General features: G+C 45.7%; 1 protein-coding gene across 1 annotated transcript in view; it reads right to left on the bottom strand.

The window, feature by feature from the left end:
* Positions 1-25,248, bottom strand: part of cpne7 (copine VII) — a gene marked incomplete at both ends in the record, with an annotated part of 210,175 nt that overhangs the window by 125,212 nt on the left and 59,715 nt on the right. Inside the window, one exon of the mRNA XM_084337136.1 lies at positions 16,793-16,975. Within this exon, the coding sequence (XP_084193262.1) occupies positions 16,793-16,975 (183 nt within the window). The remainder of the gene's footprint in view (positions 1-16,792; positions 16,976-25,248) is intronic.

The following is a 25,248-nucleotide window of genomic DNA, read 5'->3' as shown; positions in this document are numbered from 1 at the left end:
TCAATGTGTATTCAATTTGTATTAAGGAAGTGGGAAGTAAACATGAGACGTTTCGTCTATTGCATCTAAACAACCGTCTGGCAGTCTGTTTGTTCTGGGAGCAGCAGGCTGCTGTTTGGTTCGCGCAAACGGAGGCGCAGTTCGCTATACGGAGGATAACAGCGGATGATACAAAGTATTATTACGTGGTATCGGCGCTCGGCGGGGCTACCGCATCCAGAGTAGCACATCTGCTCGGGAATCCTCCGGAGGATAGTAAGTACGACACACTGAAAGACGTGCTGCTAGAAACTTTTGGTCAAACGGAGTCTGAGCGTGCACGTCAGCTACTATCTTTGCCGGGCTTGGGTGATGCTAAACCATCGGAGCTAATGGATCGAATGTTGGCTTTACTACCAGGCAACCACAAGCCTTGTTTTATCTTTAGGGAGCTATTCATGCAGCAGCTACTGTACCATGGCAAGTGCGGTCGGCTTTGGCTAACTCTCCCATTATAGACTATCGGGCATTGGCTAAAGAGGCTGATAGGTTTTTCTCTGCTACACAACAGTGTCAGGTGGCTAACAATATTGTGTACCAGGTGGATGACTCTCCGCCCCCTGCTGTTGCTGCTGCCCTGTCCAGAGCCCCCGCCCCGGCCCAGAGACAAAAGCCCACAGGTATGTGTTTCTACCATGCACAGTTTGGCTCTAAGGCTAGAAAATGCCTACCCCCATGTAACTACCACCATGCCAAGGTGTCGGGAAACGAGAGGGCCAGCACCCGCTAGCTGCCATGAGTGTTGGCCATGAAGGCAGTTTATTATTTATTAGAGACACACTTTCTGGGCGGCGTTTTTTGTGCGACACTGGGGCCACTGTGAGCGTTTTACCCGCATCTGTTTTGGATATACAAGCCGGAGTACGGGGTTCTCCACTAGAGGCGGCCAACGGCAGTCCCATACGGACCTATGGTGAACGGCATGTGACATTGTGTTTGGAGGGACAGCATTTATCATGGACGTTTGTTACCGCTGAGGTGTCTAACCCATTGTTAGGTGCAGATTTTTTGTGTGCCCATGGGCTGCTGGTGGACATTAAAAACCGGCGCTTGGTCAGCGCGGAGACTTTTAGCTCATTCCCATGTGAACTCAGTGGTTCTAGCTCCTCAAGGCTGTCCAGTACCCTTACTGCCTCTGAGTTCTTGAGTATGTTGGCTGAGTTCCCAGTTCTTACCATGCCAACTTTTTCAGCAGCTACAGCTAAGCACGGTGTGGAACATTATATACCGACTGCAGGCCCGCCAGTACATGCCCGTGCACGGCGCCTGGATCCAGGTAAACTGGCTATTGCTAAGGCGGAGTTTGAGGCGATGGAGTGCCTCGGCATAGTGCGCCGGTCCAATAGCCCCTGGGCCTCGCCACTCCATATGGTGCCAAAGGCCGCCGGAGGTTGGTGCCCATGTGGTGATTATCGCCGCCTGAATGATGCTACGACCCCTGACCGCTATCCTATACCACACATTCAGGACTTTTCATCTCGCCTTGCGGGGAAGGTCATATTTTCTAAAGTGGACCTGGTTCGTGGTTATCACCAGGTGCCGGTGCAGTCACAGGACATTTCCAAGACAACGGTAATCACCCCTTTTGGGCTCTTTGAGTTCCTCCGCATGCCTTTTGGGCTCAAGAACGCTGCCCAAGCATTTCAGCGCCTCATGGACAGTGTGTTAAGGGACCTGCCTTTCCTGTTCATTTATTTAGATGACATCCTCATCGCCAGCTCCTCCAGGGCTGAACACATGGTTCACCTCCGCACACTTTTTGAGCGCCTGAGTCAGCATGGCTTGATTCTTAACCCAGCCAAGTGCCAGTTTGGACTGCGAATAATTGATTTCCTCGGATGGGGCAGTGCCTCTGCCATCGAAAGTGCAGGCTGTGAGCGAGTTTCCGCAGCCCTCCACCGTCCGGGCACTACAGGAATTTTTGGGTATGGTGAATTTTTATCATCGCTTTGTGCCTGGCGCAGCCCAGCTCATGCAGCCCCTCTACGAGGCACTCAAGGGCAAACATGCTAAGCTCACTCTCACTTGGACAGTGGAGATGGAGGGAGCTTTTAAAAACACCAAACAAGCCCTGGCTACGGCACCCATTACCTGAGGCGCAGATCGCTCTCACAACCGATGCATCGGATTATGCTGTTGGGGCAGTGTATGAGCAGCTAGTCGATGGTCACTGGCAACCCCTTGCTTTTTTTAGTCGGCAGCTCAGAGCCAGTGAGCGCAATTACAGCACCTTTGACCGGGAGCTCCTCAGCCTCTATCTGGCGGTACGGCATTTCCGTTTCCTGTTGGAGGGCCGACCATTCACAGCATTTGTCGATCACAAACCATTGACCTTTGCTATGGCCAAGGTCTCAGAGCCGTGATCCGCTCGCCAGCAACGCCAGTTGTCCTCCATCTCGGAGTTTACAACAGACATCCAACATGTGGCCGGGAAGGACAAGCCTGTCGCCGACTGCCTCTCTCGTGCTATCATCAGTACGGTCCACCTCGGGATTGATTATGCACAGATGGCAGCCGATCAGCTTTCCGACGAGGACGTTGGTGGACATCTCTTTTAATGACACTGGTTCTACGCTCCTGTGTGACATCTCACTTGGGCAGCCTCGCCCTGTTGTCCCTGCCGCTTGGAGGAGGCGTGTTTTCGACGCCCTTCACTGCCTTTCTCACCCGGGCAGGAAACCATCTCAGCTGTTGGTGGCAGCCAAGTTCGTCTGGCACGGTCTTAAAAAGGATGTTCGGGATTGGGCTAATGCTTGTCTAGAGTGTCAACGGGCCAAGGTACACCGCCACACCAAGGCCCCACTAACCCCTTTCAATGTGCCTGAAAGGCGGTTTGATCATGTGCACATAGACTTGGTTGGGCCACTGCCACCATCACACGGTTGCACCCACCTCCTTACCATGATTGACAGGACAACCCGTTGGCCAGAGGCCATGCCACTATCTTCAACTACATCTGCCGACATTGCACGAGCATTCATCGGCACCTGGGTTGCCCGTTTTGGAGCTCCATCGGATATAAGCTCCGACCGGGGGCCTCAGTTTACATCGGAGCTCTGGAATGCTGTGGCCCAGGGTCTCGGGGTGAAGCTGCACCGTACAACGGCTTATCACCCTCAAGCCAATGGACTGTGCGAGAGGTTTCATAGGTCAATGAAGGCCGCATTCAGGGCCAGTCTTCGGGACAATGGGTGGGTTGACAGACTTCCGTGGGTCATGCTGGGCCTCCGATCAGCCCCCAAGGAAGATCTTCAGTCCTCCTCAGCCGAACTGGTTTATGGGCAGCCATTGCGAGTCCCCGGGGATTTCATGCCCAACACCACAACGCTTGGTCTGCTGGCCAGCAACGGTCTGTTTTCCTGGACAATGCCAAGGTATTTAGGCCGGTGCCTACGTTACAGCACATTGTGCCCCAGGTTTATATTCCACCTGATCTCCATACAGCAAAGTACGTTTTTGTCCGCCATGATGCCCATCGGTCGCCACTACGGCCACCATATGAGGGGCCTTTTCGGGTTCTGGAGACAGGGGACAAGTAATTTGTAGTCGAAATAGGAGGGAAACCGGATCACATTTCAGTGGACCGTCTGAAACCGGCTCATGTGGACCTGGACCGTCCAGTTCCTGTAGCTCAGCCGCCGCGGCGCGGCCGCCCTCCGGCCATCAAAACCTCCGACCGCCCTCCGGGGTCTACGGGTTCCACCATGACACAGGGTTTCCCCCTGGCCGTTAAGTCCTCAGACCACCCTCCGGTGGTAACTGGTCCCGTCGCTACACAGACTCTGGACACCCGAAGCCGCTTCGGCAGGATTTTACGGGGTCCTCAACGGCTCATGCTACCAGTTCTTGTGAATTCTGGGGGGGCGCATGTGGGGGACAATAATGGACAATAGAATTCACATTCATATTCTGTCACCTCCATGTTCAATGTATGCACAGGGTGTGGTTAGAGGGCATTGACGTTATGTAGTCACACGGGTTGACGTGATGACGTATTAGTTTGTATTAAGGAAGTGGGAAGTAAACATGAGACGTTTCGTCTATTGCATCTAAACAACCGTCTGGCAGTCTGTTTGTTCCGCACTCCTACAATATAACATATTAGCATGTACAGTATAGACCATTTCTAATATATGTCAGCTTGATTAGCATATCATTGTAATCAAGATAATATATAGGCTATAGTTGTAATTATTTTACTTTTTAAATGGGGAACCACATTTTAAATGGTTGCTAACCTATTAGCCTGCAGTATTTGTTCTCAGTCTACCTTACATTGGAGGGATTTGAAGGCTTTAGCAATATGATATGTCAGGATTGTCCGATCAGCTTTCGTCTGTTAAACCTGCATCATGTATCTTTTTCATGTGTGAATTAGCATGAGGCCAAATTGGGCTAAACAAGTGAAAATCCTCCCTACAGTGATGCATGAAACAGTGAAATTGCAGTTATATTATCATACTATACATCGCGTCTCGCTCTTGCCATAATGAGATAACTCTTATCTCCCAGCACCTACTGTGCTCATGAACAAACAATTTGCACCCATGCACATGACCAGGCCACGCCCCAGCGTCCTCCTATAAGACGGCGGATATGGTCATACTCTACCTTCCTCTTTTTTTGTTTCCAACATGGACGCAGGGCGGCCTGGGAGAAATGCGAGGCCCTGTGCAAGATTTAAACGCGAGCCCCCCCCTAAAGGTTAAAAAAAATAAAAATAGAACATTTCATACAGTCAACATATTCTTAAATAATAGCGCTGCCCGAGGCTGGGCATGATACAGTCAACATATAGCAAGAGAGAGAGAGAGAGAGAGAAAGAGAGCGAGAGAGAGCTCCCGTTCTACAGTCAATATACAGTGTTATCGCTTTGTAACACTGTACAAATTTCTCCACAACACACATGTACAAGTGGCAGTAATGCAGAAAATCCAGCAAGGGAAGAAGCAGTGTAGAAAACAGGTGGAGTTTTTGCCTAGCAATGGGAATGCTTTGGCTGTACTGTGTAGATAGAAGTACACACTCTAGTGTTGATGTCTTTGTTTACAAGGCTTCAGGTATGGTTGCTCTGCTACAAACACAGTAGAGCTGTGTGCACATCCAACCTGTTTTAGGCCAGGTGCAGGATAAAACTAAATGTGACTGAAGGAAAAATTGCAATGAACTGACCGACACAATTGACAACTATAAGCAATGCAATGCTCAGAGAGAGAGAGAGAGAGAGAGAGAGAGAGAGAGAGAGAGAGAGAGAGAGAGAGAGAGAGAGAGAGAGAGAGAGTCTGTGATGATCCAGACAGAGAGAGTCTGTGGTCCAGAGAGAGAGAGATGAGTCTGTGGTCCAGACAGAGAGAGAGAGAGAGAGAGAGAGAGAGAGAGAGAGAGAGAGAGAGAGAGAGAGAGAGAGATGGGTCTGTGGTCCAGACAGAGAGAGAGAGAGAGAGATAAGCAAGACAGCTAAGATGAGCCCCTAAAGGATTTTCAACTTTGAATGGAAGAACAAAACAGAAGGAAAAGATAACTTCACAAAGGCAACATGAATATACATAGATCCAAAAGGACAAAGATCAACACTTAAATCCAAAGAGAAGAGGGTCTATACCAGAGAAAACAAAGTAGCAAGGAGCCAACGGCTGACATCAGCTAAGGAGGCTAACTGCAAATAGAGTAGCCAGGTACTGACAGCAGGTACACACCGTTAGCTACGACAGCTAGCCGGCCCGTTTGGCTCAATATAACGTTAGCTACGTTAGCTAGCCTGCCCGCTTTGGCTCAATATAACATTAGCTACGACAGCTAGCCGGCCCGCTTGGCTCAATATAACGTTAGCTACGTTAGCTAGCCGGCCCGCTTGGCTCATAATAACGTTAGCTACGTTAGCTAGCCGGCCCGCTTGGCTCAATATAACATTAGCTACGACAGCTAGCCGGCCCGCTTGGCTCAATATAACGTTAGCTACGATAGCTAGCCGGCCCGCTTGGCTCAACATAACGTCTACGACAGCTAGCCGGCCCGCTAGCTTAACATAACGTTGGCTACGATAGTTAGCCGGCCCGCTAGCTCAACATAACATTAGCTACGATAGCTAGCCGGCCCGCTAGCTCAACATAAGGTTAGCTACGATAGCTAGCCGGCCCGCTGGCTCCACATAACGTTAGCCAACATAACGTTAGCCACGATAGCTAGCCGGCCCGAGAGAGAGAGAGAGAGAGAGAGAGATATCTCCACGGCGGGAATAGAATAGAGTGCATTAAAAACTCACCAAACGTCCAAGAGGATGGAGACAATCGCGTGGAGTTGACGAAGTTCATCTGCCGAACGACCGTCCTCTTCATCTTGGCATAACAATGCTGCACGCGCTCTCTCTAGGTTAGCTAACGCTAGTTAGCCTTTAGCTAAGCTACCAGCCGACATGGCTATCCCGACTGAACCACACGTTAGCACTCGATATTATAACGTAGCTAAAGCTAACTAGCTGTCCCTGCCTTTAGCTGACATGGCTAGCCTGACTGAACTTTCTAACATGCAACAACTTTCATCTTCAGTCCATCTGCCGAATGACCGTCCTCTTCGTCTTGGCTGGCATAACCTCCAATGCTGCATGCGCAAAATAGTCAGACGCAGCTGACGCACGCCGGCCGACTGTACACATGTAACCCCTCCCTTCGTTGAAACCAATAGTATGTCTGCTGCAGAGCCCCAGAGCTCCAATACTGTATCTGCAGAGCCGCAGAGCCAGGAACAAGTCAGACACATTCTACAAACGTGTCTAATGTGAAATATATAAACATATAAGCAAAACTAGATTTTAGGTCTGTGATGAAAAAGGGCCTCGCGGGAAGGGGGGCCTCGCAAAAAAAAAATTAAAATAACAATAAAAAAATAATAAATGAAAAATATATATATATATATATTTTTTTTTTTTTGTGCGAGGCCCCCCTTCCCGCGAGGCCCTGTGCGACCGCACTGCTCGCACACCCCCTGAGACGGCCCTGCATGGACGCTGCAGTGCACTCCATGAACTAGTTGTTATGAAATGCAGAGAGAAATGACACAATGTTGGGTTTTCGCCTGAGATTCGCCAGCCCCTGGAATCTTCTCGGCACATCCTAACAGCGCATCGGGCCTGGCCTGGGGTTTCCTCGTCTCGTGACAGCGGATCGAGGGACGTTGCGCGGCGGCTAGCTGTCGGGCTAGGTCGCGCACAGGTAAGGCCTGCGCTGCCAGGCATCAATGCTAGCGTTTGTGTTACTGCTCGTTGTCCCGTGAGACAACCGAGTTGTGTATTGGCGCAAGGGGCAGGATATCTGGGTAAGGTCAATCGGTATCTAATGTGGGGGATTTTGCTGAGGCTTATTTACCCCTTTTATGGGTGAATGGGCTGACAACAGGGCGCAAGGCAGGTGTGCCCTAGCTTGAGAGCCAGGTAGCATAGATCCTTTGCCCTGGCATGGTTGAACGGTGTCCCACCCGGAAGCCGACGCCTGAGGGCGAGTTGGCCCGGCAGGTGGCGGTATGGGCTGATGATGTTTATACCGCCACAGGATGGAATTTAGTGGCGACCAGTGTCATTGCTCAGTTGACTGTTTTTCTGTCCACAATGGTGTCGGGTAGTGGGGCTGTAGGGCCAGCCGACGCCGAAAACATCGCGCATGTTTTTGGGGTTATAGAACTTTTAACTCAGTCGCAGGCTATAACTGCAGGGAGGATCAGGATGCCTTGGCACGGCTGTGTGGTTCCCGGTCCTGATCCAGCTCTTGGTAGCCCCGCCGTGGCCTGTTCCTTGGTCATTGCGGGCCCTCTCTCAGGCACACGGATCTCTGTGGCTGTTCCCTGTTCTGGGACAGCCACTGATGGTTTGGCTGCTGAGGGGGTGAGTCTGGAGGGGATGGGTCTTGACCCTTCTGTGGTCGACACCATCCGAAACGCTCGTGCTCCCTCCACTATCGCGGTTTACGCGGGTAAGTGGCATACTTTTCAAGAGTGGTGTAAGGTGGGGGGCTGGGACCCGGTGTCCTGCCCCCTGGACGCTGTCCTTTCCTTCCTTCAGTCTATTTTGGGTAGACTGTCGGCCTCGACGGTGAGGGTATACACCGCAGCTATATCCTCTTGTCATGTGGGTTTTGAGGGCGTTACATTGTTCAGCCACCCTCTTGTGAAACGTTTCATGCTTGGCGCTCGGCGTCTCAAGCCGGTGGAACATTCTCTGTCTCCAAGTGGGGCCTCCAACTGGTCCTCGGCCAGTTGTCGGAGGCCCCGTTTGAGCCTCTTGAGCAGGTGCCGTTGGAGCAGCTGTCTTTCAAGACTGCGTTCCTGCTGGCCATCACCTCCGCTAAGCGCGTGGGTGAGCTGTGTGCTCTCTCGGTGCGGCCTGAGTGCCTGTCTATTCGTGCCAATAGCGGTGCGACTCTGAGGCCTAATCCAGTCTTTGTGCCAAAGAATATCCGGAGCTCTTTTCGCTCCAGGGATATTGTGATTCAGGCGTTTCATCCGCCTCCTCACGCTAGTGGGTTAGAGGCGAGCCTTCATCTGTCGTGTCCTGTCCATGCTTTGGGGGTTTACCTCAGTCGGACGCAGGATCTTAACTATTTGTTTGTTACGGTGGCCCTCGCGCTGGTAACGCACTGTCCAAGCAGCGCCTGTCACATTGGTTGTGCGAGGGCATTGCCCTTTGCTACACGTTGGCTGGACAGGTCCCCCCTGGGGGTGTCAGGGTGCACTCCACTCGTGGAGCGGCGGCCTCTGCCGCCTTGTTAGGGGGGGCCTCGTGGAGGACATCTGTGCTGCGGCCTCCTGGTCCTCCCTGGGTCCCTTCGTTAAGTTTTACCTCATGGACATGACTGGGGGTTCTGTCTCCCAGGCGGTTCTGAGGTCTGGGACCTCCCCTGCGTCCCGCCAGTCGGTGGGTTAGCAGGGGTGTGTGGGTGTGTGCCACGGGCTGATGTGTCACACGTGGTCCCGCCTGTACTGTGCGCTTTTAGTATTTTTTTCGCACTTTGGTGGAGTTGACTGCCTCCCCCCCTTCGCTAGGACGGGCAGGTGGACGGGACTCCCCTCCCCCCTGGTAGTAGGGCTTACAGGCCCTCAGGGGGTACATTTGTCGGGTCACGCGTCTGCTCTGCCCCATATCTCATTATGGCAAGAGAGAGATGCGATGACAGTATGATCAGGGCCGCCTCAGGGGGTGTGCGAGCAGTGCGGTCGCACAGGGCCTCGCGGGAAGGGGGGCCTCGCAAAAAAAAAAAAAAAAAAAACATTAATTTTTTTATTATTATTTTTTATTTTGTTTTTTATTTTTTTTCGATGCCCCCCTTCCCGCGAGGCCCTTTTTCATCACAGACCTAAAATCTAGTTTTGCTTATATGCTTATATATTTCACATTAGACACGTTTGTAGAATGTGTCTGACTTGTTCCTGGGTCTGCAGTCCTGCAGCTGCAGACATACTCACTATTGGAGCTCAGCCTCTGGGGTTCTGCAGCAGCATTGGTTTCAACGAAGGGAGTGGTTTTACTTACATCATGTGTAGACAGTGTAGTACGCCGGCGTGGCAGCGTGAGTCGGCTGCGTTTGACATTTTCGCGCGTGCAGCTTTTGACTATGCTTAGTTATGCCAGCCAAGACGAAATCAGTCGGTCGGTCACCAAGGAACGTTGACGAAAGGCCTCTCGCTAGCGGGACAAATGGCCGGAGCCTTTCATGGTATAGCCATGATGTCGGCTAGTAGCTAGCTTAGCTAAATGCTAACTAGCGTTAGCTAACCTATTCAGAGGAGCGAGGCGAGGCGAGTGGATGTCTTTTCAAAAGAAGGAGAAGAGAACTTGTGAGCAGATAAATCTGTTAGGCAGCAATACGCCGAAAGGTGTCCAGTCTGCCGGAAAGTACTCGAAGAAGAAGAAGAAGAAGAAATTACACCGTGGGGCCAAGAAAGTCTCCTTCCACGTTGATACTGCGTTATGGTGAGTCAACCTATGATTATATACCCGCCGTGGACCTGAGTCACCTGACCCTATCTCTCTTTCTCTCTCTGGAGCCAAACTGGTCGACTAGCTAATACTACTAGTAGCTAACTGTGTGAGCTAACTGTTAGCCAGTTAGCTGTTTAGCGTCAGCTTGGAACGTTCGTTTGATGCTATCAGTTAGCCTTGAGAATAGCAGGCCCTTTGACAGAAGATGTAGTCGGGCCTGCACCATGACAAGGCTCTGGCCATAGCTTCTTTTTGTCCCGCCAGCGAGAGGCCTTTCGTCAACGTGGAGACCTGTGTTGCAGCCTTTCGCCCTGCGTTCCTCGTGCAGGTAACTTGGATTAATGAAAATGTCATGACATTACCCCACTCTTCCTTCCTTCCCCTCCCGAATGTTTTGTTAATAACGATGTTTTTTTCCAGGCAAAACATATGCTACTTCACAACATTTGGAGATACGACATGTGCTGTGTGTGAATGGTCGTTTGTGTAGCTTGGGTAGCGTTGGGCCATTGGCCAAAGCTGTGTGTGGCCTGGTGTCACAGTACCTGGCTAGCCTATTTAGCTGATGTCGGCCATTGGCTCCTTGCTGCTTTGGTTTCTCTGGTATACCCTCTTCTTGTTGGATTTAAGTGTTGATCTTTGTCCTTTTGAATCTGTCATACATGCTCTAGTCTCTCTCTAACACACACACACATGACAAACACACATGTTCTCTCTCTCTCTCTCTCTCTCTCTTTCTAACACACACAGTCTGCCTATGGCGGCCTTTCTCGATGGCTAGGCTGTGCTCAAGGATCTTCAGTCACAGTGCTCAGGTATTCTGCCACTGTGTACTCTCTGTTTAGGGCCAAATAGCATTTCAATTTCTTTCCAATGTGTCTCTCTCTCTCTCTCTCTCTCTCTCTCTCTCTCTCTCTCTCTTGGATTTAAGTGTTGATCTTTGTCCTTTTGAATCTGTCATACATGCTCTAGTCTCTCTCTAACACACACACACATGACAAACACACATGTTCTCTCTCTCTCTCTCTCTTTCTAACACACACAGTCTGCCTATGGCGGCCTTTCTCGATGGCTAGGCTGTGCTCAAGGATCTTCAGTCACAGTGCTCAGGTATTCTGCCACTGTGTACTCTCTGTTTAGGGCCAAATAGCATTTCAATTTCTTTCCAATGTGTCTCTCTCTCTCTCTCTCTCTATCTGTACACTGTATATTGACTGTAGAACGGGAGCTCTCTCTCGCTCTCTCTTTTGCTATATGTTGACTGTATCATGCCCCGCCTCGGGCAGCGCTATTATTTAAGAATATGTTGACTGTATAAAAAAAAAAAAATATATATATATATATATATATATATATATATATAATTTTCTTTTTTTTACCTTTGGGGGGGGGGGGGGGGGGGGCTCGCGTTAAATCTCGCACAGGGCCTCGCATTTCTCCCAGGCGGCCCTGAGTATGATAATATAACGAAAGGTTATCCTATAAGCTAGTTATATGAATACTGGCAGAGCGTCTCGTTCGAGGCGCCCTGAGGTCCCTTGGTTGGGTTTTCAATGTTGGAAACTTTTTTTCCCGAGGAAGGTAGAGTATGACCATGTCCGGCGTCTTATAGGAGGACACCGGAGCATGGCCTGGTCGTGTGTATCGCTTCCGCAACGGAATTCGGTTTCCGGGTTCCCCTGATTGCCGCTGCCTGTGTGTTGACGCGCGCACGGCATGGACTTCACTGGAGCGCGCCAGTAAGAAGCATTTGCACTGCAACTCACTTGTGGGGCGGCGTGGCTCAGGGGTAGAGCCGGTCGTCCAATGATCGAAGGGTTGGTGGTTCGAATCCCGCTCAAGCCCATGTCCATCCCACTGCCGTTGTGTCCTTGGGCAAGACACTTAACCTACTTGCCTCGTATGAATGTGTATGCATGTGAATGAATGTTGGTGGTGGTCGGAGGGGCCGTAGGCGATGATTATTCGCCACGCTTCCGTGAGTCTGCCTCAGGGCAGCTCTGGCTGCAATTGTAGCTTACCACCACCGGGATGACTGTGTATGAACGAATAATGGACTCTGTGAAGCGCTCTGGGTCAGTGAAGAGCGCTATATAAATCCAAGTCATTATTATTATTATTATTAACTCGTACACCTTACTGTAAATTGTCCCATTTCTGCTTTGCACTATAGCGTATTGTATATTAGTACATTGCATAGTATATTGTATATTGTATGGTAACAGTCTCTGGAGCGCAACAGTAAGAAGCATTTGCACTGCAACTCGTACACCTTACTGTAAATTGTACCTCATCCCATTTCTGCTTTGCACTATAGCGTATTGCATATTAGTACATTGCATAGTATATTGTATATTGTATGGTAACAGTCTCTGGAGCGCGCCAGTAAGAAGCATTTGCACTGCAACTCGTACACCTTACTGTAAATTGTACCTCATCCCATTTCTGCTTTGCACTATAGCGTATTGTATATTAGTACATTGCATAGTATATTGTATATTGTATGGCAACTCAGTTACTTCTATTCTGCATCGAACATTGTACATTCTATACTGAACACTGTGACCTCTATTTTTACTTCTATTTTACATGCTATACTATTTTATTTCATACTTATCTAGTCTAGCACAGTCTCTAACAGTAACAGTAAGAAGCATTTTGGATAAAAGTATTCTGTACTTCTGTATGACAACAATGTATGCCTTTCAAATGTTAAATGATAAATGATTAAATGATACACACTGAAATCTACGCTCTCTCATCCTGCTTTCCACAACGCGACAATATTATTAAACAAGAGAGCTGCGTCATTGAAGTGGGAAAAGTGATTCTTGAATCAAGATGACTATGTGAAAAGCGACAATAGCATTAAACAGCAGCGTTTCTGCACTGAGAAGATGGCGCGACAATATTATTAAACAAGCGAGCTCTGTCATTGAAGTGGGAAAAGTGATTCTTGACTCAAGATGACTATGTGAAAAGCGACAATAGCATTAAACAGCAGCTCTGTCATTGAAGTGGGAAAAGTGAGCATTAAACAGCAGCTCTGTCATTGAAGTGGGAAAAGTGATTCTTGACTCAAGATGACTATGTGAAAAGCGACAATAGCATTAAACAGCAGCTCTGTCATTGAAGTGGGAAAAGTGATTCTTGACTCAAGATGACTATGTGAAAAGCGACAGCAGCATTAAACAGCAGCGTTTCTGCACTCAGAAGATGACGCGACAATATTATTAAACAAGAGTGCTCTGGCGTTGAAGTGGGAAAGCGGCAGTGAAGCGCGCCAACACACAGGCAGCGGCAGAGGCAGAGAGGCGGATAGCGGCGTGGGTCACGTGGCCGTCGCGGCCAATCAGGGGAACCCGGAAACCGAATTCCGTTGCGGAAGCGATACACGTGGCCTGGTCACGTGCATGGGTGCAAATTGTTTGTTCATGAGCACAGTAGGTGCTGGGAGATAAGAGTTATCTCATTATGGCAAGAGCGAGACGCTCTGCCAGTATTCATATAACTAGGTTATAGGATAACCTTTCATTACCTCTCATTGGAATCGGGTGCCAATCTTCCATAGTGCAACTTCAAAGCCACTAATTTCTCAAGAATAATTTGGGGAACCAATTTTCATGTTTTCATGATTTAACTACTAACCCATACATCTTTTCAAATTGGGAGTACTGATCTAGAGTCAGCTTCAGTTTGTGAGTATGAATAAGGTCTTGAAAACAAGTGTTTACTAGTCACATACCCCTGATGCCTGAGGTTGGTTGTACCAACAATGACAAATAAAGATCTATTCTATTCTATTCCTTAAGCAGTCATATGCATCCTTATAGCTACTGTATCAATAATTCAATATTATCACCTATCAACTTTTAGTGGGAATGTTGTGATGATATTATAAGCATGGCACACAATTGTCTCAATGTCTCACAAAATGAGATTTGAAATATTTGTGTGAATATTATTTGAAAACTAGACGTATGCTGTCAGTGGTCAACAGTGGATATAATCCTGAAACAGCCTGAATCCTCAATGACACCTTTTGACCATGCTTACCAACTGTTTTTATACAACTTTAAAAAGAATTGTATAGATGCCATACTTGAGGTTTAGTGAATCACGTGAACAACCTAGTAGGATTAGGAAAAAATATCTGTTTTTGAGAAATGTAAATGGTGGAACATGATCGGGCAAGCCATTGAGGAGTAGTTAAAAAATTTTGTTCTGTCAGAATAGCGCCACCATGAGGCAAAATTACTCAAAACTTCACAGGCCTCCTTGCTAGTTTAACACATTCCACGGATAAATCCGTGGTTCGAATCCATGCTTAAAGGACCAACCACGGATATCTCTGTGGCAAGGTTGTTTTGGCTTTTATTCCATTTTAATAACCTATTCAAGGTCGCCGAGCTGCACTGCAGATGTACCCTACTTTTTGAATTAGAAAAAGTGCATTACCGGCCAGATCCTCTTAGGGGCGCTGTATCGATAATGCAGTATTCCCTGTGGCAGAAGTTGTCTTTTTTTTTTCTGGATTTCCAATGTCGTTTTCTACTCACCTGAAGCGATCCCTATAGCCTGTTGCACGGAATACGTTTTGGGACGCGGATTTCACTATGCACTAAGGGAATATATCATCAGCCAATGGACATATCGATCTACCAGATGGCGATCGATAACTGGGAAATGGTCTGGGGGATCCAACCGGCTCATGGTAAGATCTTTTTCACGTAAATTACATGCTGATCAGGGCTTGTTATGATACTCAACCAGCCGATCAGCGTATGTGGCTACTGAGACAAACACGGTTATTGGTAATCAATAATCAGAAACGACGTCCCCCTTTCATGCATTCATGCTTGAGGATCGTACCGATCATATGCAGTTTGAGTTTTAACTGTAGCTTCTGTATAACCGAAATGCCATTGGATATAACGTTAGTAGCCATTAGCCCTTTATCCAGCCTTCCAGGAAATATACTAGACCAAATCCCGTATAACGCTTATATTCAAGACGCTATAAAATGAGAACATATTGATGAAAAAATTATTTCTTTAAGCCATTTTGAAGGGACGGTTTATGGTCTCAATTGACAATGAGAATGGACAGATAGCAATACTATAAAGTATAGATTTAGCTCTACAAACAGCCCCACGGACTGTGCAAGTCTGTTTACATATGCTGGCCGTCTACAGTGATTTTAGACGCATCCAAATGGCCATCAATGTGTTAAGACAAACATATTTGTCAAGTTTGGTACAAATCAGACACAAGTAATTCACAGGTAACATATTACTATCTGTTTGCCATGCGTTTTTCTGAAATTTTATAGGATCTGGTGTTTGTCCCTGGATGAGAATAGGGTGAACAGGCTAGTTTTAAGAAAATAATAATAATAATAAAAATAACGGAAAATCTAATATGGTGGACTTCATAGAATTTGTTGTCCATTAGAAGGCGCATCTCTGTTCCGTTAACCTCTCGTAATTATAATAATCAATTAACTCATTACAAACTGATACAAAGATTTTATCTGTCACCCAGGAAACTCTGTCAAATAAACTTTTTACAAAGGCCTCTATGTGCTTTATGTCCGCAAAAAACATACAGGAACATACATACATATGATGTGGGAATGTCCAGGAGTACTAGCTTTTTGGGCCAAGGTTGCATTATTTCTCACTAATATAACGGAGATAAACATACCTTGTTTGCCACACATTTTATTATTAAATGATGATTCATCTCTAAAATTAACACCTCACAAAAAGAGTGTTTCTGGCCGGTTTAACGGCAGCAAAGAAAATGCTCGTAATGAGATGGAAACCACCTCATAGTCTCAATATTTACCGTTGGAAACTGTCCTTCTACGAAGTATTGAGATTAGAGGCATCCAGTGCTAGAGCACAGGGAGCAAGGACAGAATCTATCCAAATATTACTTACTGCGGCCCAGAAGGTAAAATCAGTACTCCACTAGGTTGAACACTAGTACCTTGACACCAGAGAATGAACAAAAATCATGTTGTTGTTGTTGTTGTTGTTTCTTTATCTTTTCTTTTTCTGTTTACTGTTATATTTTTTTGTTGTTGTTTCTAAATTGTATTTTTCCCTATTACTTTGTAACAGGATCAGAGGTTATCTAACAAACATAATTATGATAAATTTTTTTATTAATTGTATCCTATACATGTATGCATCATGGTTTCCCCCTTTCCTAAAATGTCTATGCAAACCCGGGGGGCTGGGAGGGGGGTTAAGAAGCGACCTGGGCTGGCTTGCAGCCACAGGACCGCCAGAACGGAGGAAAAGACTGTCACAACTGCAAACAGGCAGGCTACACAGTATATGAATATACTGACGGACAATCTATCTATATACTGAAAAGACACTTTTTATGCCACTGTGTGAATTAATATGAAATGTTGATGTGAATGTCTCTTTCCTCTGAACTTGTTTAAAAAAAAAAAAAAAAAAAAAAAAAAATGCAAAAAAAAAAGTTGGTCACGAAAAAAGAAGGCGCATCTCTGGATATAATCTTCATGACTGTATGACAAATCATTATGGTAGACCAAACCATTTGTGTCACTGAGGATTCCGATAATTTTGGGGGATATACATGCTGTCTGCCACTGTCAGCATAGGTCTAGTTGTGCATACCTAAGCTGATATTGTGATATACAGTGTATTGATATAGATAAATATTACGCGTGATTATTGAAAGATTAATTTCTTCTGTATTCCCCAGCCATAAAATCTCCCATGAGTTGAGCTGAACTGTGCCTACCTGACCAAGAGTGCACTCCACCCCACCCAGGAAGTCATCATCGCGGGTCCCAATGCTGTGTGCGCCATGGATGTCATACACCTCAAACCGGAGCTTCTGAACCTCCTCGAAGTAGTAGTCCAGCGTGAAGACCTTTCCGAAGACCGGGTGCAGATTACTCTTGATCACCTCCGTCCTGTCCAGCTGAGAATGAAACCAGAAGAGAATACACAGTGAAATATTGCACTCTCCCACTCTGTAACGACCGTTTCTAATAGATGTCAGTGTTCCTATTGCTGTTATCATGATGCAGCAGACATGTGCAATTTGAAAGATAATGAGATCATTCATCTCCATTACAAGCTCTGGCCCGATTGCTAGTAGGACGTAAGCCACCGCACATTTTAGTTTGTTGTCCTATTTATTACAGAGTGGGTCTCAATCGCACTTCACACAGACCTGTCCCACCTGGAGCGTCCAAACACACATGGCAGGATGCTAATCATTGACATTAGCTCCGCTTTCGATTCTATAATCCCCCATAAACTGGTAGACAAACTCAACACCGTGCTTATGAATTATGGACTTCCTCGCTGACAGACCACATAATGTCAGATTGGGCAACAACAACCACACATCCTGGGGGCCTGTAGCTGTTCCGCAACCGTTGCTATTTCCCGGGTAGGCCTGATTGGCCCCGACAGGCACGTGACCCGCCGCGGCCACGCCCCGCGGCAGCCTCAGGACGCGGCAACGAGGCTGCTGTGGTTCACAGGCGCTTTCCGCCTTCAACGCCGCCCGCAGCATTAGGAAGGAGTTCGCGGCGCCTTTCACATCGCAGTCATCAGTCATAATAATCGCGCCGCAGTCGGCAGTCATGCAATCATTTATCATTTAACATTTGAAAGGCATACATTGTTGTATGAAATAAAATAGTATAGAGACATATGTACAGCGTCGCGCCGCAGTCGGCAGTCATGCAATCATTTATCATTTAACATTTGAAAGGCATACATTGTTGTATGAAATAAAATAGTATAGAGACATATGTACAGTGTCGCGCCGCAGTCGGCAGTCATGCAATCATTTATCATTTAACATTTGAAAGGCATACATTGTTGTATGAAATAAAATAGCGGGGAGAATATGCTCACGCGAGCGGCATCGCTGAGCTCTGGTGACGGTCTTATTGGGGCTTATGCCGAGAACAGCAGTAACACAACATTGCAACTGTTGTGTTACTGCTTTCTGACCGAATTAGTCATTCATTTGTAGCTATAAAGACATATTCATAATCCAACATATGTGTAAAGAAACAACATATTCCGATTGGAAGGACTCCCAGCTCCTTCCTGCTCGCGTCTCACAGGGCTGAGCTGTGCACGGCTTTAGTCTCACTCGAGTGAGGAGGAGCGGAACTCACTCGAGTGAGGAGGAGCGGAACTTCGGAAGACCGCTGGTTCTCCAACATACAGCGGTGTGCTCTTCAGAATGTACCGGGAGAAACGTTTACTGTACCCCGCAGACATAATAAGCATATAAGCAGTGGTTACTAACGTTATTAGTTACGTTATTTCTGACCGAATTAGTCATTCATTTGTCTAGCACAGTCTCTAACAGTGTAACAGTAAGAAGCATTTTGGATAAAAGTATTCTGTACTTCTGTATGACAACAATGTATGCCTTTCAAATGTTAAATGATTAAATGATACACAGCGAAATCTACGCTCTCGCCTCTCATCCTGCTTTCGCCAACGGCAGCGATGTGAAAGGCGAAGCGAACTCCAGCAGTAGCGCGCTTGCCGCTGGGGCTGCCACGGGGCGTGGCCGCGGCGGGTCACGTGCCTGTCAGGGCCAATCAGCCCTACCCCGGAAATAGCAACGGTTGCGGAACAGCTACAGGCATCCTGGGGCGGCTGGGTGGCATTGGACATTGCGCTCGTCACCAATGCAAGAGGCACCGGGTTCGACTCCGGCTGTCGGCGCTGCCTCCGGCTTTGGCCAGCCGTCATACTAACTCAATTGGCAGAGTTAGCGGGTGGAAGTTGATGGGTGGTAATCTGGATGTTGTGGACAGCGACTCCTACAGGTCGGTTGGGGACGCCTGCCCAGCAGAGACAGGAAATGGCGGGGTAGTGTGAGCCTCCCACACGTTACACCTCGCCAATGAGAGTCCGCACTAGCAGGTGAAAAGATGTGACAGGCTGCCTCCTCGTGTATCGGAGGGGACACGTGATGCAAGGCTTCTATCCTCCCTACAACCGGCCAGTGGGGGGCATATGCGAGCAACGTTCAAGACAGGGGAGGGGAGAATTGGCACAGTGCAATTGGGATGGGAGAAAAATAGAAAAAGAGGAGAAAAAGTGGATGAAAAAAAACACACACACACATCCTGGACCCTCATCCTGAACACAGGTGCACCGCAGGGCTGTGTGTTTGGTCCAGCCATCTTCCCTCTCTTCACCCATGACTGCATCCACATCCACCCCTCTAACAGTATGGTGAAGTTTGCTGACACCAGTGGGACTTATATCCGACACTGATGAGACACGCCACAGAGAGGAGTATCTGGTGGAGTGGGGTTGTTCGGACAATAATCTGGTCATTGTGGACTTCAGGAGATCCAGGACCACACATCCCCCTCTCCATGTAAATGGTGAGGAGATGGAGAGTGTATGTCAAAGACATCATTGGATTTCCTGGGAATCCATAAACAAAATATCTCTCATGGTCTCCAACCTGTTCCACTCGACGGGGTCGGTAACGACCCCTTTTGACATTATAATCATATAGGCATATTTTTATGAATGATGAAAATAATTTGTGATTTTAAAATCAACCGTTTTCAAGTAGTAACATCACCACTATGTCACAAATGCATGTAGAATGTAAAACGTTAGGTTGGCAATAGTTTAGCAATAGGTTAAAAGTGTACTTATATCGTTTTAAGTTTTCGATATGCAATCGCCTATCTGACCCGGAACCGGAAATGGAAATGTTGAACCATGGGAATTGTAGTTTCTTTGCGGCCATTTTGTAGAGGAGATTCATAGCTATCGGCCAGCATTGACATTTATCCAATCTACACTTCCTGTCACATACTATGGTGGTTCAAAGTTCAGCGTTCTGAATGAATCATATCAATAATTGTTATGATTCGCGATAATAAGCTACAAAAGGTAACGTTTTTGACAAATATTGAAACGCAGTCAGTTTCTCCTCACTATTGTTACCATGTAGGAACAGTTAGATCTGAAATTAGTTTCAAAATGGTTTCACTGGGGGAAATAAAAAAGTACAGTCGATTACAGTAAATATCAGTATCTGTTATTATGCACGCCTGGTGATACTATATCCAAATTGAACTCGGCCATTTGAAAGATACTATATATATATATATATATATATATAAATGTGCGAATTGGCTATAATAAGGTAATGTATACGCATATATTCTATATTCTATAATAATATTTCAAATTGCATTGGTCCGGATGGGAGAATTCAGTACTGTATATACAGAACCTTCAGTTTTATCATCTTCCCTTTATTAATTTCCTTAGATCTTTTGTACACATGATCTCAAGAGGGTACTGAATGAGTTCAGTGGTAGTTTTTTAAGTTTGGTCATTATTATCATGGTGTTATTCACTGTCAAAGATGAAAAGAAAAATCATAATTCATATTTTCCTTTGTTTCATCACAATTTAAGCAAGCCTAGTAATAGACACAATATTTCTGACACTGAGAATACATTCACTGAGGTCCATAGATATACCTAGATACCAAGAATATGCAAATAGCCCTTGTAGAAGTGGAGCAATATTCCATTTACCTAGGTATACATTTTATGCAGATTTTCACCTGGGGTGGAACAGGTTACGTCCCACCTGGTGAGGAAACAGCAGAGGCTTTTCTTCCAAGAAAACTCAAAACAGGCCAAGCGTCCCTCTCAGCTGCTAGTAAACTTTTACAGAAGCGCCATAGAGAGTATCCTCTGCTACTGTGCCACAGTGTGGTACGTGAGCCGCACTGCAGAGAACTGTGAGAACACTTGGTCTGGGTGTTTTATGTGTCTTTTTTTTTTTTTTTTTTAGATCCCCATTAGCTTTTGCATAGCTATTCTTCATGGGGTCCAATAACTTACATGGTGACAACACAAAAATATACATTCACACTCATCACAATATATTGACAAAACACATAAGAAAAACTATAAATAACGATAAAAGCAAATAGACAGGCTCCGACTGAATCCATCACAATCTAATTAATAGATCAATATAATTCAACATAGATAACCGTGTAACCTTACTCCCCAATGATGACGTCACAGCAAACATTCAAACACCCGCATTCGAAAACCTCAACAGAACATTTAAGTGCGAGAAACCAAAATGATTATATTCGGATACAGCCCTATTACTTTTGCATTTGGAAAAAAAATTGAAGTAGATTCCATTTTACCATTGCTCTGTATATCACTGTACGTTGAAACATTATAGTCATGAATTTTGGCAACATGAAACAGCCTCCAGCAGCGTGCCTAGTAGAATAACCATGTGTATCAAAACAAAAAAGAATGTTTTATTAAAAAAATATTGTATGGTTCCTTTGTTGTTGACATTCCTCATGAAAGCCATTAATAAATAGTATACAAAAATCGAAAATGTTCACTGTCAACTAGGGGTGTAACGGTACACAAAAACCACGGTACGGTACGTACCTCGGTTTTGCAGTCAAGATTCGGTACGGGTTTTCGGTACAGTGGGGGAAAGTTTGGCTTTCCATCTTCCACTGATGTAGTGTGCAGTAACGAATTGTACTTGTAGGGCTGTCAACGAATATTCTATATTGAAATTAATAAACGACTTGTAAAAAATAAATTATAATAATAATTATATTAGATTGTGAAAAAAACAGCCCCCGGGGGGCGGTCGTTAGTGGTTAACATACCGTTGTATTTGTTCGGTACACAGCCGTTCGGTACGGTACACACTGAAACGGTTCGGTACGGATACGTGTACCTTTACACCCCTGCTGTCAACCAAGAGAGACATTCATGCATTTTAGCATTTGTTCTTAATCCACAAGAAAGAGCAACATGTGCTGCTTTATTCTGGACTACTTGCAATTGTCCTAGTGAATATTACTGAGCAGTAATCCACAGCATTAACTGTTTGAGATTTTGCACACCTCTTAATTACAGACATTTTTCCAAATTGCATTACTACTCTCTGTATATGTTTGTCCCATGATCATTTATTATCTATAATAACTCAGAAAAGTTTGGCTTCATTAACACATAATTTTTTGTATCTACTTTTTCTCCTCCTTTTTTCTGTATCTTTCTCCCATCCCAATTTAGTCATTATGCCAATTCCCCCCTCCCCTTCCTGGTCGTTGTGCGCATTTCCCCCCCTTGCCGGTCTAGGGAGGGTTGATACTATCACATGTCCCCTCCGATACATGTGGAGTCAGCCAGCCGTTTCTTTTCACCTGACAGCGAGGACTCTCACTGGGGGAGGGTAACGTGTGGGAGGCTCACACTACTTCCTCCAGTTCCCTCCCTCGCTGAGCAGGCGCCCCGACCGACCTGTAGGAGTCGCTGTTTACAACGGCCAGGATACACTAATGGTTGTAAAACCATTTGTTTGGGTTGCTCAGTCCTGAGATCATTTAACTGTGTGGATCATGATGGCTAACCTGCCACGTTAGCTTCTGCTACATTAACAGATGCATCTGCACCGGGCGCTTCTTGGCAGACTTCATGGCACTTTACCGAAAACTCTTCAGAGGTGCTGGTTTCTCCCCAGGAGGAGGCATTGGAGGAGGCAGTGAAGAAGGTGCCCCTGCCCCACCATTTTCGTATGTCCATCTCCTTGTGTTTTAGTTTACCGTCCCTGACGGTGACAGACGGACCCTCTATAAATTGTACTTTTCGCGCTCACTCACACAGTCACGCTCTGACTACCCATCAGCCATCAACTCAACGTGACTAATTACGTAATAACAAATTCAAACACACACCAATCAGCAATCAAACATACACTTCTTTTAAGACTTTTTTTGTTTAATTTCGTTTAATAATAGGCTAAATAGCCTATTTATAAAGGAAAATATCTGACTTTTACTATACAATAAAAAAAAAAAAAAAAAAATCAATTACATTTAATTTCAACTGGGGTGGCACCTCAGGGGCACCTGAGATTTCAGGGGGGGCACGTGCCCCTGGTGCCCCAGTAGTAAAATCGCCAGTGGATACACACCCCGCCGGCTTCCCACCCGCTAACACTGCCAATTGGTTAGTATGGACCGACCAAGCCGGAGGTACCGCTGACAACTGGATTCGATACCAGTGTCTCTGCTGTGGTAGGCAGGCACTTAGTCCGCTGCGCTACCCAGCCGCCTTCATTAACACATTATTTATACTAATATCAAACTTTGGCTTTGAACGTAGTAGTAGTTTGTTCCAATTACAATACTGGTTGTTTTAGACACATTTACAATAAGTAAATTTATTTCAATCCAACGTCAACTCCTGACCAAGATTTGTATTTAAATCAAATGATTGTTTCTCCTAAATATATTGTGGAATCATCTGCATACATTGAAATATGAGCCTTTTTTTTAAATACCAGAGGAAGGTCATTAATAAAGAATAAATAAAAACTTGGTAAACACAGCACAGAAGATCGTGGGAACTGAGCTCCCAAACATGGACACAGTAGTGTATGTTAGCTGTCTACACAAGAAGGCAACATCAGTAAGGTCCCAAGCCACCCAGGTCAGTGCTTCTACTCTGTACCACAGTTTAGTCAAAGCTTTCTTGGCTGCTACTAATAGTATCTTAATCAAGTATTTGTCTTCCCCCTGAATTCCTTCCTGTGATAGGTTCCCCACTCCCCAGATACAATACTTGGCCTGCCTGGGGTATTTCGTATCCTACTATTTCATTTATTATCTCTCCTATCTCTTCCCAATAGTTTCTTATTTTCTGACATCCCCAGAATATGTGTGTGTGGTTCGCTACTTCTTGTCCACATTTTCTCCAACATGGTTTCTGTGCTGGTGTGTAATTGCCCTGTATTTCTGGTGTTATAAAGAATCTAATTATGTTTTTACAGCCAAACTCCCTCCATATCCTTGATCCTGTGGTTGATTGTTGTATCTGTTGTGTGATACCATTCCTCCTCTGTTATCTCTATTTCTAACTCTTTCTCCCACTTTTCTTTTATATACAAGGTTGTAATTTCCTTACTGTCCATTATTGCCTGATATAGTGCTGATATAACCCTCCCCTTCCTTCCTTCATATGATTTTACCATTATCTTAATTACCCCATTCTGTTCTTTGTCTCTGTCTTGTTTTATTTCTTTGTTATAGTAATCTCTAATCTGTAAATATCTAAAGTGGTCTCTATTCTCTAGTCCGAATCTTTCTTTCAATTTTTGTAGAGGCTGCATCTCCCCTCCTTCTATAGTTGTACATATTGCTGTTCCATATTCTGTCAGTAAATCCATCAGTGTCGGAAAGCTTGTGTCTGGTTGTCTCATATATACTATCACGTCGTCTGCGAACAGTCCCAATTTATGTTCTGTTCCCCTTATCTCCACCCCTTTGATGTCTTTGGTCTGTCTAATTAGTTCAGCCAGTGGTTCGATGAATACACCTGTCTGGTAGCTCTCTCTAGTTTAATCCGGTCCGTCAGACCATTTACCTTAATCCTTGCCGTCGGTTCTTGATATAATGCCCTAATTGTTTTCATAGCGTTTTTGTCTAATCCAAATTTCTCCAATACTTTATATAGAAATATCCGGCTTACACTGTCGAATGCTTTTTCTGCATCTAGGCTAACTAATACTGCACTTCCTCCTTCCTTTTGTATCTCCTCTACCACCTGCACTGTCTTCCTTATGTTATCCTGTGTCTGTCTTCCTTTAATGAATCCGGTCTGGTCTTCGTCTATAATATCTGTCATAAATGTCTCAAATGTTTTGGATATTATTGATGTATACATCTTGTAATCTACATTAAGTATGGACACTGGTCTGAAACTGCTACATAGTTCTCTATCTTTCCCCTATTTTGGAATTGTAGTAATTATGGCTTCTTTCCATGAAGGTGGCATTGTGCCTTCTTTCATCGTGTGTCTGAATGCTGCTTCTAATATGGGGCTCAGTTCCTGTCTAAATGTTTTGTAGAATTCAGAGGGGAATCCGTCGCTACCCGGTGACTTACTGCTCTTTGCTTTACTGATCGCATTCCCCACTTCCTGTTCTGTAATCTCTGCGTTTAATATTTCGTTCTGTTCCTTCCCTATCGATGGTAGATCTAATTTTTCAAAAAAATTCTCTATCTCCTATTCTCCTGCCGCTATCGGTTGTGTGTATAGTTTCTTATAGTATTCTTCAAATGTCTTCTCTATTTCAGCTGGTTCTCTTAGTATTTTGTTTGTGTTCGTTTCCCTTATTGTG

The sequence above is a fragment of the Notolepis coatsorum genome (genome assembly GCF_963971535.1).
Source record: "Notolepis coatsorum genome assembly, chromosome: 20".
NCBI classification, from domain to species: Eukaryota; Metazoa; Chordata; class Actinopteri; order Aulopiformes; family Paralepididae; genus Notolepis; species Notolepis coatsorum.
This window is presented reverse-complemented; position numbering and strand designations above follow the sequence as displayed.